The sequence below is a fragment of the Antennarius striatus genome, chromosome 14, assembly GCF_040054535.1.
Source record: "Antennarius striatus isolate MH-2024 chromosome 14, ASM4005453v1, whole genome shotgun sequence".
Classification (NCBI taxonomy): domain Eukaryota; kingdom Metazoa; phylum Chordata; class Actinopteri; order Lophiiformes; family Antennariidae; genus Antennarius; species Antennarius striatus.
The window spans coordinates 3,468,275-3,485,668 of NC_090789.1; the positions used below are offsets into that span (position 1 = coordinate 3,468,275).

At 40.3% G+C, this 17,394-nt stretch overlaps 3 protein-coding genes across 3 annotated transcripts; 1 reads left to right on the plus strand and 2 right to left on the minus strand.

Annotated features, from left to right (window-relative positions):
• Nucleotides 1-2,368: 2,368 nt before the first annotated feature.
• On the minus strand, nucleotides 2,369-5,340 carry sf3b4 (splicing factor 3b, subunit 4). The gene is made up of 6 exons (XM_068333389.1): nucleotides 5,270-5,340; nucleotides 4,349-4,477; nucleotides 3,678-4,220; nucleotides 3,175-3,342; nucleotides 2,891-3,052; nucleotides 2,369-2,719 (listed from the first exon to the last, which is right to left on the minus strand). The coding sequence occupies exons 1-6, from the start codon at nucleotides 5,301-5,303 to the stop codon at nucleotides 2,553-2,555; spliced, it is 1,203 nt and encodes a 400-aa protein (XP_068189490.1). The 5' UTR covers nucleotides 5,304-5,340; the 3' UTR covers nucleotides 2,369-2,552.
• Nucleotides 5,341-5,682: 342 nt separating this feature from the next.
• Nucleotides 5,683-13,151, minus strand: lix1l (limb and CNS expressed 1 like). Its single transcript, XM_068332264.1, has 6 exons — nucleotides 12,257-13,151; nucleotides 10,304-10,467; nucleotides 9,873-10,013; nucleotides 9,016-9,111; nucleotides 8,671-8,748; nucleotides 5,683-8,319 (listed from the first exon to the last, which is right to left on the minus strand). Exons 1-6 carry the CDS (start codon nucleotides 12,594-12,596, stop codon nucleotides 8,068-8,070), a joined length of 1,071 nt encoding a protein of 356 aa, XP_068188365.1. The 5' UTR covers nucleotides 12,597-13,151; the 3' UTR covers nucleotides 5,683-8,067.
• Nucleotides 13,152-13,309: 158 nt separating this feature from the next.
• On the plus strand, nucleotides 13,310-17,358 carry LOC137606924 (type-4 ice-structuring protein LS-12-like). The gene is made up of 5 exons (XM_068332266.1): nucleotides 13,310-13,495; nucleotides 15,704-15,797; nucleotides 16,632-16,700; nucleotides 16,793-16,916; nucleotides 16,992-17,358. Exons 3-5 carry the CDS (start codon nucleotides 16,652-16,654, stop codon nucleotides 17,191-17,193), a joined length of 375 nt encoding a protein of 124 aa, XP_068188367.1. The 5' UTR covers nucleotides 13,310-13,495; nucleotides 15,704-15,797; nucleotides 16,632-16,651; the 3' UTR covers nucleotides 17,194-17,358.
• Nucleotides 17,359-17,394: the final 36 nt, after the last annotated feature.

The following is a 17,394-nucleotide window of genomic DNA, read 5'->3' on the forward strand; positions in this document are numbered from 1 at the left end:
ATGTACAATATGGACACATAACAGCCACAGAAATAAAAAAATATATATAAAAAAATCACATCCCCAGGCTCAATATTTTGCAGGCCTGGAACAGCGATGCTGTGTTTAATTATTCATATTAATTTGCAGCCAAAGATTCTTTTCAAACATGAGCGCATTTAAGTCTCCACTCCAGAGATAACTGTCTTCATTGATGTTAAAGGAAATAGGCCTCTTGGCTCGCAGGCCACTTTACACAGCTCACAAATATATCCGGATTAAAATATAATCTGCTACAAATACCGGTCAATTGTCCCCTCGATTGAATCCCGACATCTGCGTTCAAAGTCCTAGAAATCCCGTCACGATTTAGATCAGATTAAAGGCCGGATTCACCTAATCGATCCTAATTGCTGTGTGAAGCGAGAACACGCCCATCGTCTCCTCCGCGCATCTCAACGCATATTAAATAAATAAATACATTAAAAAATCCACAAAACGCCATCCATAAAACCCTAACGGTTCATTATAATCCAGGCTCACCTTTAATCCAGCGATGTGCTTCCCCCCTTTTTTTTTTTTCAGCCCCGGAGATGGTGATGAAGGCGGATGGGGAGGAGGATGAAGATGATGATGCGCGCGGCGCTGTTGCTGTGAACCGAATGATGATGCTGTGCGCTTTGGAGGAGAGAAGCCCACGCCATACACACACACACACACACACACACACACACACACACACACACTCAGATGATGTGCAGGGCTCCCCTCCCCCCATGCGAAAACCCACACGAGCGCAGTGACGCCTTCGTATCTGGAGGGGTTTGGCGCATATCTGCGCGCAATCTGCGCGCCTTTCCTCCGGTTTCACACGGGCAGGTGCGCGTTCGGAGCGTCAAAATGACACCTTTGCTTAAAACTAATTTTAGCTTTTTGTACATGACATATTAAGAAACACGTGATTCACATCGACTGCATACAACACGTATGTAATAAATTCACGCGCGCACACATGTTTTATTTGCACACATGACGATCAAATTGCGTGCAAAGGCAGCGCACGTGCATGCCCACCTGAATCTTGTTGCCATGCCAACCACTTGCCATATTTTTTTTTTTTTTTTTTTTATCCTTTTCACCGCACCCGGATCGGTTACGAAGAAACGTGAGCTTTCCTAACTACGTGACGTCATACGTTTTAGATTAAAATACTTTTTTCTCTGCGCGTTAAGACATTCTTCTTTGTCAGTTCGATCCACACCTGCATCCTGCCGCACACACTCAGACACTAACCCTCTAAATAAACTAGATTTTTTCTTTTTATTCCTTGAAGTAAAAGAAAAGGGAAAAAAGGTCCAAAATATTAGAGAAAGTAAAATAAAAATTGCTGAATCCACTCCCTAATTTAATGGAGCCTTTTTCTGATCCACTCTCAGAAATCTGTTCAGTTGTTTTGTGTGTAGCATCATCTTCCACTGACTAATAAATACCAATAATAAACTCCAAAATGACAAACAGGTTTTCAATCTCAAGGAATTGGGTGTTATTATTTCATTTGGCATGAAGTATATTTTACTAAACTAACAAAGTACCATCACCTTATTGTGTCTACATTTCGGGTGCAATGATGGACCAATCAACGATCTTCTGGCAGTGATGCAAAATTGGACTCTTTTACTCACCAGCCACCTTGCTAGTGCCGGGTTGGACCCCCCCTTTACCTTCAGAACTGCCTTAATCCTTCACGGTATTGATTCAATGCGGTCCTGGAAACATTCCTCTGAGAGTTTGGTCCATATTGACATGATGGCATCACACAGTTGCTGCAGAATTGTCAGCTGCACATCCATAATGTGAATCTCCTGTTCCACCACATCCCAGAGGTGCTCCATTGGATTGAGATCTGATGAATATGGAGCAATTTGCATAAAGTGAAGTTAAGAAACCAGTCTGAGATGATTCCAGCTTTATGACATGGTGTCATCCAGGAAGTAACCATCAGGAAATTGGTTCACTGTGGTCATAAAGGGATGGACATGGTTAGCAATAAAACTCAGGTAGGCTGTGATGTTGCAACGATGATCAGTTGCTACCAAGGGGCCATGTGATTGGCTGATTAGACATTAAGCAGTTGGACAGGTGTTCTTAATAAAGCAGCTGGTGAGTTCATTTTACAAACTCACAAGTGTAGGGAGGGAGGAAACCAAGACACTTTTGAAAATGGAATCCCCCCCCCATCCCATTCTATGAGGGAACATCATGAAAAGATAAATCCATAAACATAAATGTCGGATACATAAATGTCATAAAATCAAAATGCACACGGCCTGTGTTACTTTTGAAGCAGACATGTAAGTTTCAATTTGATCATGAAGAATCACAAGACAGATAGTACTAAAAAGTTTATTTGTCAAATGTCTTCATCTGTACAATGGCCCAAAAGAAAAGAAAAAACAACAACAACAACAACAACAACAAAAAACAGAGGTGGTTAAATTATTCTAACATTGTTTTTTTCTTAAAAAACAAAGACAGAATTAAACCGACAGCTCGTTTCAGCCATCGAGGATGGATTAGGGAGGCAACGGCGCTCTCAGTGGAACGCGAGGCGGGACGCCGGGAGGTCTGGGAGGCATTGGGGGTCCTCTCTGGAAGCCGAAGGGGGGAGGACGAGGAGCGCCGTAGCCGGGGGGAGGCATCGGTGGAGGAGGTCCTCTCATCCCTGGAGGCACAGGTGGACCTGACAGACGGAGAACCAATGAAATATCTGGATTAACAAAATCCAAACAGAATATCTCCATTGTGTCTATTTTTCATCCAATTCTTAAAGGTCGTTGATCAGAAAATACGAGGATCCGCTTCTCTCACCATCTGTGCTCTTGACAGAAAAAGAGATTCAGAGAGCGCTCACCCATAGGAGGTCCGAATGGCGCTCTGGGCGGCATGCCCATTGGCGGCGGAGGAGGAATACCAGGGGGTGGCGGCGCCCGTGCTTGATTCGATCCTGGGGGAGCCGGAGGAGGAGGCACCATGCCTGGAGGAGCAGGAGGGGGCATGGGCATCTGTGGCATACCTGAAAGCAAACAGGAAATTCTAACATGTGTGGCTGCACTGGAGGGTTTAAAATATTATCTGTAAATGATTATTTACTTCCAGCCTCCAGGGAAGCTTTTCAAGCGTTTTGCAATCTGTTACCTGGATGCATGTTGCCTGGAGGGAAGGGAGGTGGTCCAGGCGGAGGCCCGCCGCCGCCACCCTGCGGACCCTGCGCCCCTGCATTTGGAGGCATGGCCATGGAGGGGGGCATTGCTGGAGGCATCGATCCAGGAGGAGGAACAGGGGGGAACCCTGGAGGAGGCATGCCTGCACAGAAACAAGACGAGTTCACATATTTTAACAGCTGACGTGACCTTAGATTTTATCAAATTGACCTTAATCTGATCTCATCAGCGGTACATAATGTGTTGTGTGCGCTTATGACTTTAACCATATTACATACTAAATCAAAAATCTTAAATCAGGGGCCACTATTGACGAGGTGAAACACACCAACATCCCAGAAAACAGTTTGAAGCTTAAATTTATAAAGAATCACACGTGGATGGCAGAATAAAGGACAAAGGAGCTAACAGAAAAAGCCATAGAATATCCTCTATGTTTAAACATATACTCCACGTTCCATCGTATTTCCTCCATACCTGGCATGGGCATTGCAGACCCCATTGCAGTGAGGACCGGCGTCTGAGCGGTCGGTGGTGGTGGAGCGTCTGCAAACAGCTGATGAGGCCTGTCGGCCTGGGACAGCGGGTTCTGTGCGGCCAGGAGTCGCTCCGCAGCCGATCCATGTCGTTCTCCTTTGGAATCCTTCTTGAAGGCGTAGGACACGGTGATGGGTCTGTTGCAGAGGTACTGGCCGTTCATGGCCTCGATGGCGGCATCAGAAGCATCAAAGCTGGCAAAATTGATGAAAGCGTAACCTTTGGAGTTGCCGGTATCTGGGTCTCGCATGATCTTTGGCGTCTGGAGGATCACGCCAAAGGCACTGAATGTGTCGTAGAGCAGTTTCTCGTCAATCTCCGGGTCGAGGTTACCGATGAAAATGTTAGCACCCACATCCAGGTTTTTGTTGTGCGCCGAGGCCTTATTAACGCGAATTGGCTTGCCATAGAGCTTTATCATATTCATAATTTTAATGGCGTAGTCAGCATCTTCTTCACTGAGGAACTCAACAAAGCCATAACCTGAGGAAAACACAGTTACATGAACGTTATTTACCTCATATGATGAGTAAGATTTGTTCTTTTTTAGTGGATAGTCTTATTCCCACATCTTACTACCTTCATGTTACAGAATTCTGTATGAAGCCCACCTTGATGTTGGCCAGTGACCCTGTCTTTTGGCATGTGTGTGTTGACCACAGGACCAGCCTGCAAGAAAAGCTCCCACAGTAAAGGCTCGGACACTTTCTCATCCAAGCCGCCGACATATACAGTAGCATCTGAAAGAGTAAGAATTAAAAGTCAAGTACAAAACTTTTGATTTTTTTTTTTTTAAATACGAAGTCCTTGTCTGTGTGCACATACTCAATAAGTTTTTGTTCTGAAATAACTGCAGATGCATTATAAGCAGCTGTAGGAAGATATATCCTTTCACATTGGCTGCAAATCATTTTGGAAGAAACAATGATAAAAATTTCATTATGGTGATATTAATATTTAAAAACTAAATAAAATGGCAATGCCAATTCAGTATCAGCCAGGTTTTATGGATGCATTTTCTCAGAAAAAGGCTGTTTTGGTACCGTTTGCTGACTGTCTCCATAACTTGTTAAATTATATGTAGAAAGACAAATATTAGCACAACAAAAGAAATCACTGTCATCACGTCTTCAGGTTAAACTACAGCAGGTTCTGTTACACCGTTAGCTTGCGAGGCTATCATTAGCAGTTAGCCAACAGGACGTCCCTCTGCTTCTCAGATACAAATAAGTCACTAGCACTGAAACAATTATAAGATGAAGCTACAGTTAGATTATAATTGAGGAAGCAAATAAGAATAATAATAATAATAAAAACATAATTCAAGGTCATTTACTGAATGAGTTGAATAGTAGTAACTCAAGCTAACGAAAAATGAGCACTTCCATGTGATCGACCGGTTGTTTACCAAGGATAATTAATAAACAACCCGGTCAGTGGGTTTCATAAAAATAAGATGAGTTCGTAGAAGTTAAAAACTACAAGCAGTTGATTGAAAAAAACAACAGATAAAGATATTACCATGACTTTACCTTGGTTTCTTTCTGAAATCGGTCCCGCTGCCATGTTGAATGAACGCAGGATAAGCGTCCGTAAATGTGGCTCCGCCTCTTCCGGTCTGTGCGCCGGAGGCGGAAGTAATAAAATACAATAAAATAAAATAAAACAAAATAAAATAAAATAGGTAGGGCTAAACATTACATGATAGTGTTCTATATTTCCTCAGTTCAACTAATTATTTTAAAGTTTAATTATTTTAAGATGGAATTAGTTAACTGTAAATGTGGAATACCTGGACATTAGTGAATGTTTATGAAACCTACTTTTATACTTTTAAATACAAATTACAGTATATTCATAAAATCAAATCAGTTCTCAGTAGCTGTTCAGAAGGATTGAGTTTCTTATGGTTCTAAGCAGTGACGCAAATTCAGTGACAAATTCATCAATATTTGTAAATTTATTAGATCATATAAATCTACTAAAAGTATAAACAAGGAATACAAAGTGCTCATAGAAAACACATACAATTAGGGCCTCAGAAACACACTTACAAAACAATACTGTATTGAATATGAAACATATAAAAAATAAAAATACACACATCATGCATCAAAGCCAAAAGAAAAGTTGAAGTTCCTTTTATAAAATGCATAGTAAAAAATATTTTGCTTAAAAGAGCGTTCATTGATAACGATCACAAAGACAGCTCAAAGGCATATGTCAGACGAAAGCTCTGAGACTATTGGCCTGCAGTCGAAAAATACACACAATAAGCAGCTAAATTAAAAGATAAATGTTTTTTTTTTAAAAAGCACAAAAAAACAAAACTCAAGATCTCAAATCACATTCCTGTAACCAGGTCACAAATACTTTTTGAGTTATTCTAATAATTACATTTCAACTCTGACCTGAGTCTGTTCTTATTACACACGATGTCCCTAAGTTGGACTTAACTTTGATTCATGTGATGATACAATCACTGCTGAACTCGTAAAACATATCTTCAGATAACTGATTATGGAAAATAATTTGTAAGGGTGGCAGAACTGTGTTGCTGATGTGTTCTCTATATCAAAGGTCCATTCTGACTCCTCGGCTACATCATCTTTGCAAAGAAGATACATGTGAAAAGAAATAATGTCCTACTTGTGCTGCACACATACAGGCTGAGTACCAAACAAACAATATTTCAAGATAATAAATGTATACCACATGTAGTACGATTTAATAAACCAGTAATAACCTACTTGTCGAGTAACATATTTATAGGATACTTTGAAATTTTAAGAATAAGCATGTTCCTTCTTTCTTGTGTCGAGCTAGAGGAGATTTATGGGTGCCAGAAGACACATTTTATTACCTTTAGACACGGTCAGTCTGGCATTTTCTGTGTTTTTCAGTCTTCTTCTCTCCATAAGAAACTCCACCAGAAGGGGAATAAACAAATTTCCTCAAAAGACGAATTATACCTTTCAGATACTGTAACAGTAATATAGAATGTAGTGTATGAACTTACATTTCCAGGTAATGACAAAAACATTGTAAAGAATAATGGAATTTCCTTCAAAGACCTCATTAAATGAAAAGAACTTTGCGTGTCTTTTTACTTATCAAACCGATGTGTCACCAATCTCATCAAGGCACAATGATCCCAGCAATAAAGTAATAAAAGCTGTATTATATTCAAATTTAGCATCATTGCATTTCGCTGTTTATATCAACGTTCAGCTGGAAAAAGAGTTATTGTCACTTCCATTAAACGGGGTCCTTGAAAGGCTGCTCATTGAAACGCCTTCATCCTTCTTATGTACTCAATACATCTGAGATAGATACAGATATCACATTTACAGAATAAACACAATTAGGTCCTTCAACATACAAAATAAGTAAAAAGGCAATAAGTGCGAGTTACATACTTTGTTTTTAGCCACGCACTAGCAGTGCTCACAGACACACTGTGCTTGCAGCATGTCAAAAAACACTTTAGCACAAGTGCTGATACTGTTTTGCATTGATTGCGAAACGATCCACTCGAGGTGAATCAGATTTTATAAAACCCTCAGCTCATGTTTTGGTCATCGCATTTTAATCCAACCACAAGAGTAACTTATAGTTTAAGTGCTGACCTTCCTCGCTCACTTAGCAGATCCTTTAGTGGGTAGCGCACTAAAAACATACATTCAGCTAGTGTCATAGTCACCAGGCATAGCACGGACACTAAAATAGTTAAAAGCCTTCACAAATAAAAGAAATGTATAGGAACTGTCTGATTTATCTAAATTCTGAGCTGCTATCAGAGCAATCAGACACCTGATGACATTTTTTTAGGGTTAACTGAGGATACGGTTTCTACATATTAACGTTACATTGGCAGAAGTGTGGTTTTGGGGGAGTTTAGTTGAGATATTTCAGGCTTTTGCTGAGTTTGCAGTGGTATTTTAGAAATATTCTGCATGAAACACATCGAGTTATTTTCCTGTCAGATGATCTTAGCTTTAAGCAAAAGTGATCGACTTCTGTTGTATTCAGTGATGAAAGAAAGGTTTTGTTTGTGTCGGTCTACGTTCGAGTAAACACATTACGACATTGTGAAAAAGCACGTAAACCTCAGTCGTCTGGTATGCCAAGCACATTTAGGTTTCTTTGTATAAAGTAGCAACGGTTATCCTGTAATCACGAGGCACAAAGAGGTATCAGATATAGCTGCAAAGAGGTGTATAGTCTAAGTCAAGGCCGGATTACCTGGACAAAATAAATGTCATACAATATCACCTTTATGGAGTCGCCACTACTGTTACCGGGAACGTGAAGGCAGATCAGACCAGGTTTAGTGTGAGGGCAGCGTGGCGGAGTTGGCGGCGCTGAGTTGGCCGACCGCTAACATCAGGATGTCTTTCTTCTCTTTGTAAAAACGAAGTTCTCTGCCCGCCAGCCTGGCGTCCTCCAGTTCTCGCTCTGTCATCGCCAACTCCTGCGCGATGGTGCTCGCCACGCTCTGCTCGCGGTTCACCCAGTCAGCAGCCATTTGGGTGCGCATGTCGTCATCCAGAGCCCGGTGGGAATAGTGAGCCAGCACCTCCTGGAATTAGAAGAAATCCATTCGTATCAAAGCCAGAACATTAAGACGTCTGTCAAATTTAAATCATCTTTGGTCATGGCTGGAAAAAAAATCTCAGGAAGTGGATTCTGAAGTAGGAAAGCATCAACACTGGTGGAAATATTTATCTTTCTTCAACACTTTTCCATATATTATTTTCCAGGTCACAGCTGCTTTAAGGGTAATTTTCTCACTTTTGGTGAGGACAAACATGTGAAATATTTCTGAACCAGTTGTGCAGTATTTCATTTTGTTTGTTCAGGACCTTGATGAGAAGTGATGAGATTCCCAGCTGTACTTGAATAATTGATCCAATCTATATAATTGCAGTACCTGTCGGGAACACTGTCGTTCTCTCATGGCTTTTAAACTCCCGTTCCAGTGCAGCAGCTGGAACACTGTCATCAGCTCCTGGACGACAAACATGGCTACACAATATATCATCAAACTCTGACAAATACAAACACTTCTTCCAGACTTCCTTTTTTCTGAGGAGTTCTGGATTCAGATTCCATATTATTACATAAAGATGAACAAGTCATATATAGGACCTATTTTTGGTCCTATATAATAAATCTAAAACATGCAAAAACAATTTTTAGAAATCTTTTAAAGCTAGTGTAAAATTATGCACCATTACATAAAATGCAACGCATGTGTTTGTGAAGCTTTATGCACCTGAAACTCCAGCATTGATTTTCCCTTATTGGACTCAAGCATGAAGCGAAAAGCCCCGATTCCTGTATTGGGATTGTCAGCCTCTTCTCTGTTTCCCTGTGAAAAGCAAAGGTGTCAGTGGAAAGAAGTGGGCCAAGAAGTTTGGTTAAGTATATAGTCAGAAGGAAAATCAATCACTTTCAATAATTAGATTATCCGGCAAAATATATCATTTATGGAGCAGTTTTTTTTAAAATCAATTCAAACCTAAAGGGTTGATCGGCTCAGTGCAGTTTATAATACAAAGGTTTAAAATGATTAAACCACTGAATGACATTCAGTATTTTGGAGACACTCTTTAGCTGCTGCTGCAAACTCATCAGCTTCCGCGTTCCTGAGGAATCTCAGTCCGTTCCTCCTGGACTAAGGTCTCCACTTCTGTAATAATTCTGGTTTACACGCTAAAACTGCTCTCCTAAAATCCCACTAGAGATTTACCACAAGATTAAAGTCCGGAGATTGTGACAGCTGGTCTAGAGAGTTCCAGGACTTCTTAAGGACTCTGTCCTTGGTGGGTTTTGAGGTATGCTTGGGATCATTGTTCTTTTGGAATGTCCAATGGCTCTAAAGCTTCAGCCTCCAGACAATCTGGGTTATATGCAGCATGAAACTTGGAGGAGGTCTGCCAAAAAAATAACATCTGAAGTACGTCTCCTTGAAGTTCTTTGTTCTGTCTTTCTGTTTCTTTCTGTTTAAGTGTAACTTTAGCAAGAAATTCAAGGCAAAGAAATCTTCCATTACTCTCTTTCCAAGCATCAATTATCACATCAAGTAATGTCTGACATGTGTAGTTCCGTCAGGAATAACATCTAACTCACATTGAAGGAAGCCAGAGCCTCGCTGACGCTCTTCTCAATGAAGTCATCCGTGATGCGACGAGATGGATGTTCATTGAAAACAGAGTTCATCAGAGCAATCTTGGCGGCGCTGCGTCTCGCCTCGGCCTTCGTGGGACAGAACTGTCGAACATCGGATGCATTTGCATACAATCAGAGGCACAGACACACAAAGCTACAGACGGGCAGTGATAATATGTGTTCAAGCCTGCTGATTCCTCACACTTTAATTTATCTTTGCATTGAAATTTGGAAGAATAAGTTTGAATTTGTTAGCTTGAACCAAGATGATTAAAGACTGTCTTTCTTCTGTTGATTTTGTGGAGAGTTAGAGTCCAATCATTATAATTTTAAGATGCATGAACTACATTTTCAATGATCTAATAATAATAATAACGCCAATGCTAATGTACCTGGAAACTTCCAAAGCAGCTGCCACCAGGAAGGCTAACGTAGCAGACGTATGGAGGGCTGTTAGACGGGACCATCTCGTAAACAACAAGAGCTCCGTTCCGTAAGTCAGCCCCTCTGGTGAGCTTCATCTGCCAGAACTCCTGCAGAGCTTCAACCACGTTCACTGGAGTGTGGAGAAATAAGAGGCAGTGGGTTATTACTAGGCTTTTCATTCATTATTTATGCGATCCCGAGTGATTTTGGTGATTTAAGCGCCATTAATCACCGTAACATCCTCGCTAAACATGGAAAGAGCCGAGTCGGGGTAGGGGGACAGATGCCAGGGGCTTTTCCTCAAAACTATTTAGGAAAATACGCATCATCCCAAAAGAGCTGCTTAAAGAAACAGACTCTTCACTCGACTCTTCACTCGATGTCAGAGTTACATTCCTGCCGCCGTCGAGAAAGGAAACGACAACAACAAAGAGAAGCAATAAAATAATGAAATTTACGACTGAGTCGGGATGATAATTTAAGTTTTGGCTCTGCAGGGAGACATGATCGCAGCCAAAATTATACACGGCTGTTCGACTTCTGGTGCCTCTTGTCTCTTTCCAGCTGGGTTCTCACTGTGAAAACAGATAGTTCAATTCTAGCTCTCACGAAGCGGTTAAAATATTACAAAACATATTCTTAATCATGACAATCAACAGCTGTTTTAACATCACACTCCATCGTATTCCATTTTGTTGAAATGTGAATTAATATCCTGATTTTCTGATTTTTTTAAAGCATTTAAAGAGTTCAGGTTGCATGTCCTGAAAGATAAAGCAGAGAGAAACAGGAAATACTAGGGGATAACGGAGGACGGCATGACAATGGTGTTGGCTAAGACTCACATCCAGCTCTCCACAGACAAATGTTCCACAGGGGAAAGTAAAAATAGAATTATGAATGAAAGCTTTTAATTAACCTGTAATGCCTTGTTAATGATTATACTGTGAGGGAAAATGTAAGAAAATATGAATTACTTTATAATATAACAGAATAAAGGATTCCAATTCAGGTCTCTTTCTGTAAAAGTGCTAGACAGGACAAGGTTCAAGTAAGTTTCAGACTATGTAAATTATTGTCCTTAGAAAGCAGTCAATGGTGCTGCCAATGCTGACGGTGTAAAGTAGGATGGAGGAGGGAAGAGGTGTTAGTGCAGCACCGGAGGTCAATCTTTTGGAAGTAAATCCTCTTAACACAGAACAGAACAGAACACTTGAATAAGCTCCAACTGTCGACGTAAAACATCCTGGTTTAATGTTTTTAGAGGACGCTCTAAAACTCTGAAGTACAGTAACAGTCTGATCTGTATTCCACATCTATGCCATGTTATTATATTATTATTATTATTATTATTATTATTATCATCATTATTATTATTGCTTGAATGAGTAAAGAGCAAAGCATCATGGGAAATGTTTACTGATACTGAACCACTCAAAGTGGTTTAATCCTCTATAAATACAGGACATTGTAGATTAAACAGTTTATATAATGGAACATATTGTGCAGAAATGTATTTAAAAATGATTTTAAACATTTCTCTTCCATTTTTTCTTTAAAAAAAAGTAATTCTATACGCCACAAACAATATAGTTTGGATGGTATAATGATCTCTACTGGGTGTATAATCGGTATTTTACTCAATAAAATTCTGTTTTCTGTTATCCTCTACATCTAAGTTGTTGTTTAAAAATGACTTTAAAATGTAAATTATTACTATATTATTTTGCTTTACGTGTTTAAAACTATGCGTTAAATCACCCCAAAAAAACACTTTTAATGATAAAATCGAGCTAATATGACAGGAATGTCATGCTAGCATCTGCTTTTAGTTGCTAATATTCCAAATGACGCAGTTAAAAGCGGCCTTTTCCAACTTTAAACCGGACAAATGGCGCAGATTAGCGTCACTCCGTTACCTCTGCCGTAACCTTGCGTGTGTTTGGCGAAGCTGCGGACCACCGCCTCCACCGCCTCCTTCAGCACCGCCGGGTTCCCCGGGTTGCAGTGTCCGCCGGCCGCCGGCCCCAGCCCGGCTCCGACGCCGCCGTACAGGCTGTGGAGCTGCAGCGGGGGTGGCGGAGGAGGAGGCCCGGACGAGGCGGATAAAGAGGCCGGGGTGGGCAGAAGCGGAGCGATGGGAACCGTCACCCCGGGACGGAGCGAGGAGCGGAAGGTCCCGGTCGGTCCCAAACCCAGTCCGATTCCTGGCTGTAGCCGCTGAGGGCGGATGCTGTCCGGGATAACGTTAGATTCCATTGTCCCTGCGTAATGTCTGCGAAAACGGCTCCGTGTGTAATTTAGATCGTTAAACCCGATGGTTTTAGGTGTTCGGGCGGTTTCTGAAGGTGAAACAACGGGTTTTTTTGTCGGCCGGAGGCGTGAAAAGTAGTCAGCCGATGTTCAGTCGACACACATCAGCGCCGCGATTCATCCTCACTCTGAATTAGACTGCGGGATTGTCAGTCAAACGATGCCTTCAGGGACGCGTCGTATTTTCTTACTTCAATTCACAGCAGCCACAAAGCCGATGTCGATTTCAATCATTACAGTTGTAAATTAGGTATATCACGTCGTTTGTTGTAAACATATAAACACGTAATGGTGTTTTTTATTCTTTCTTTTTTTTCGCAATTCATTGTGCGGCAAAAAAATTCTGTTTTACTTAAATCACATGGTAATCCTAATCTCAGTTCACCCTGTTTTATTTGTGGGTTTATTATTTATGACTATCAAATTTTCTGTAAAATTGTGTCGTGTTCAATGTGCTTTATTTCCATTGTAACATTATCGTTGTTTTGAGTGTCAAATGCTGTAAATATATTAAAGCACGATTTTACGTATTTAAAATTATTACTGTAAAGTGTATATGTATGATAATAATAATACCATGAGTTAGACAAGTGAGTAAAACTCATGAACCAAAACGTTGAAAAGATTATCCCTCTGAAGAATTTTGCTTTTTCTTACAGGGCAGATTGTTTGAACATCCCAATATTTCCGACATTCTGTTCAGCACCTGAAAGCAGCAGTGGAAAGTCGGACAAAAATCAAGTCCAGAAACCTGAGCCTCCTCTGTTCTCCAGCACCAACTGTGTACAAATACAGTGTGGTTTTACAGCTCCAGCTCTGCAGCCTGAAGCATGTGATTAAAACCTGTAAGTGGAGCGGCTGTTTACTTTTTCAGAGGGTGAAATAAATGAGCCTCTTTTATAAAAGTGGAAAAGATCACATAAAGTAAGAGGAGACCGTTTAACTTTGAGTTGGTGGAACACCAACACTGTGCAGGACAAAGAGCTGAAGAGGAATTAGGACCTCCCCTTATTCCTCAAATTGTTGACCTTCAGGAAGTTGGGTAATTTTTCATTCATGCCTTGGTGTCGTGTGCACCAGATGAGTTTGCAGCTAAATTGAATTAATCTTTTTCCCAAGCTGAGTCTAGAACAGCAATAAGTTCACAAATTCATGTTGGATGAGGGAAAGACAGAAGCAAATAAGAAATGGAACGTTGCACTAAAAAGGGAAAGAGAAACAACAACAGTGAAATACACTTTGCTCAAGGAGGGTATTTGAAGGGTTTATTTGAATTTAATATGTAGCTCAGTGATGTCTGTAGTTATTTTTCAAATGCTGGATTGATGTGTTTTTGCACATACAAAAGCCAGGGTCTTAACAAAAAATGTGTTTGCAGAATTGTGTCTAACATATCTTGAAAAGTTGAGTTGAGTACATTTTGATGTGGATTTGGCACCAAATTACAAAGTAAGTTGTTGGGTATGGTTTCCAAATATGGCACAACGTCCTCATCATGCAATGACACAACAGTCGATAAGAATTTCAAACCAAAATATGTAAAATAATCCAATATTTCACCAAAACAACACACAAAAAATATGTAATATCAATACGATCTATTTAACAGAAAATGTTTTTGCTACAACTCTTACTTTCTTAATTTTATTAATTGTCTCACATTGACTCGGGATTTGTCTCAGGGCTATATGAAGGGAAATAGACTGTCTGAGCTGTTTAAAGTAGTGGAACAGGCGTCTTACACAGTGATAGATTGATAATAGAATCACATGACGCATGCCTTGCTTACCACAGCAAATATGGTTCCACGTGTGGAGCTCTTTTTCTGGTTTTTAGAGGCGTAAACACCCCAAGCTGCCTCCACAAGGGGAGTGTGGGCCTCTGGTGAACAGGGAGAGTATCTGCTGGCTGAAAACATTCCCACATCTGGTTTCCATCTAAGCTTTATAGTCAAAATCTAACTTTTAAAACTCCAGCTCATGGCTTTCCCACTTGATGAGTAGAGACTGATAGTTTTATTAACCAGCTCTCGGTGTTGGAGTTCACTAATCATATGGAGGGGTTTGTTTTTTTTCTGAATTGTGATTTCCTTCCTGTTTATTACTCCCTGGGATGGAGTGATAATGAGAGATAATTACTAAACGGCAACCATAAAGATAGACTGGTAGCAATAACACGCCTGAGGTGAAAGGTGTGGAGAGTGAAACACGGATTCATCCCAAAAAAAAACCCAGCTGACTGAGATCATTCTGTTAGTGTTCTTGCTCTCTATTTAAAAAATAACTGAAACTCATCGACTTCTGGATCTGTTATCTATGATAAAAGCTAAAAATTATTGGGGGGAAAAATGCAGCAGGTGCTGAAATCAGGTGCTGAAATCAAAAGCAATCCACAGAATGTGAGTTAAAGTCTGTGATTCTGTTTTAATTATATCAACACAAATTAACAGGAATGATTCATGCGTATAATGACAATCCTAACACAATGATATGAGAGTCATTAAAATATAACAGCTGAGAGCAAAAGCTAAGGCATTAGTCAGCATTATATCAGCTTTTGTAGATATTTTTTGCCTCATTGAAACTTGCTGTAACGTTACCTGAGGACAGATATAAAATGTGATATATGTATTAATTTGTGTTCTTATGTCATCATTTTTAGACATCCAAATGAAGCAACATTTACTAAAACAACATTAACTCTTCGGTCACAGGTCATCGGTGCAGTAAGGTGAACATAAAAAAAAGTAGATACCATACCATGAAATAATAATAACCTTTAGTCTCATTATCTGTTATGCTATCTGTTCAATCTAATGAGGCAACATTCATATGATTCTCCTACACTTGATGTTACTCTCATAAATACAGACTTAGAGGTGATTCAGTGTTATTTTATCAATAAGATAAGATGCGTGTTGGACAGTCAGCACAGGGACTGTTGGACTTTGACCTAGTGTTCCCGTGGCTCACTGAACAGCAAGGGTCAGCACTGTGAGTCACTTTGAGAATAAACACCCAATGACGTTTTATTTTTTCGTATCGTCCAATCAGATGCTCATCACCGCCGTCCTGCACCATCACGCCGCTCTATAAGAAGTGTGTGTCGGATGCAGATGCCCCATCCCGTTCAGATCCTGCCATTCAGGTGAGTTGAACTGATTTTCTTATGGGATTTAACGCGTGCCGTTTTCTTAGACAAATTGATTTGAATTTTTTCTAAAATTATTAGCCTGTATTTGCATTAATTTTAGTTTTTAATGTTGTGTCTTATCTGAAGTCATCGTATCATTAGCGGTTCCTCAGCTTGTCTTCATTTTTAACCCATTTACAAAAGTTTCACATATTTTTCACACGTGTTTAACATGATTCTCTTGACTTTTCTTTAAATTTAAAGTTTTAAACACACTAATAACTGACTTAAGGAAAAACTGAGGAAAAAAGTGCTTCAAGAACTGAAAACAAACCAGCAGAACAGTATTCAGTATATTTGATATACTGTATGACTCGAAAAGTTTACCCTGAAGTTTATAAATGCTCAGCAATAACCCAATTAATCCATGTGGGTGTAAGATTTTAAGTGTTTTTTTCATTATTGAATCAAAGCTATCCATGACCTTGAGGACACACACACCCACACACACACTCCAAACTCAAAGTTCACTAGATTTGCACTGAAGCTGTGGACATGACGTCTCTGATAAGCCAGATAAAGTTCAGATAATTATTTATTTTTCTAATTTGTGGCAAAACGCCAGCCTGGGATTCCTGGAACAACCTTTATCAGCGTGTCATCCGATGGCGAGTCAAAATACACCCGAGTTAAGAAAAAAACAACAACTTTGAGTGCAATAGAAAGATCTCAATCAAGGTTTACATTTTCTTTTTCAACTTTAAATTTGTAAGAGAAGTTCTGTTGGACCACGGACAAACAAAAAGTAACGTCTTTCTCCAGAAAGAATAATTAATGCCTTCTCTTTAGGTAGTATCCACTCAGCAGCCATGAAGTTCTCCATCATCGTCGCCGTTGTTCTGCTTGCTTTGGCACAAGGTGCAGTTTAACCTTCATAAATTCAAATATGAAGAGATTAAAATAAAAAAATTGTACATATCGAGTGCTTGTTGTCTTTGGAATCCGAACAGGAAGCCTGGCACAAGATGCTGCCCTTCCTGATTTCCAGGCCATCACTCAGCAACTGGAGGAGATGAGGACCAGACTGACCCAGCAGCTTTCCAGCAGCGGCGGCGATATGGCCAACCAGGCTGAGTGAGTGCAGCGAAGGCATCAGCTCCAGTTTCAGTCGAATAAGACAAATTATTTCATTTCTTTTTAACCCCACAGGCAAATCCAAAGACAACTGGCGACCCTCGGCACTCAGATTCAGGAGAAGATCGCCACTTTGACCGCTCAGCTGCAGGAACACGTGAATCCCATGAGAGAATCTGTCCAGGCTCAGGTTCAGCCCATCCTGACGGAGATGCAGAAGCAGATGGAAGCCATCTTCACCAAGATCACGGAACAGACGAAGGCGATCGAGAACTAAATCGACATCTTTAAACGAAGACGTGCCTCTTCTCGTCCGTCGTGGATCGAGCTGCTCGTGTTCAATGGCCGGTTTGAAAATGCAGACTAAAACGTTGTTTTAGGGGATTGTTAACGTTTACATCGTCTCTGCTTCGGTGCAAAAATTAAAACATGAAAAACAAAATTCAGTCTTTTTCATTTTTTACTGGTCAGAGTTTTG

Bases quoted from the DNA above. Each gene is read 5' to 3' on its own strand.
- lix1l (XM_068332264.1), bottom strand. From the start codon at position 12,596: ATGGAATCTAACGTTATCCCGGACAGCATCCGCCCTCAGCGGCTACAG. The intron at 10,014-10,303 runs GTACATTAGCAT...GATGTTCGACAG, and splicing joins GCTGCTTTGGAAGTTTCCAG to TTCTGTCCCACGAAGGCCGA. The intron at 8,320-8,670 runs GTACTGCAATTA...TTCTAATTCCAG, and splicing joins AACGACAGTGTTCCCGACAG to GAGGTGCTGGCTCACTATTC.
- sf3b4 (XM_068333389.1), bottom strand. From the start codon at position 5,303: ATGGCAGCGGGACCGATTTCAGAAAGAAACCAAG. The intron at 3,343-3,677 runs GTATGGAGGAAA...GTTTCTGTGCAG, and splicing joins GTCTGCAATGCCCATGCCAG to GCATGCCTCCTCCAGGGTTC. The intron at 2,720-2,890 runs GTGAGCGCTCTC...TCCGTCTGTCAG, and splicing joins GCCATTCGGACCTCCTATGG to GTCCACCTGTGCCTCCAGGG.
- LOC137606924 (XM_068332266.1), top strand. From the start codon at position 16,652: ATGAAGTTCTCCATCATCGTCGCCGTTGTTCTGCTTGCTTTGGCACAA. The intron at 16,701-16,792 runs GTGCAGTTTAAC...GAATCCGAACAG, and splicing joins TCTGCTTGCTTTGGCACAAG to GAAGCCTGGCACAAGATGCT. The intron at 16,917-16,991 runs GTGAGTGCAGCG...TTAACCCCACAG, and splicing joins GATATGGCCAACCAGGCTGA to GCAAATCCAAAGACAACTGG.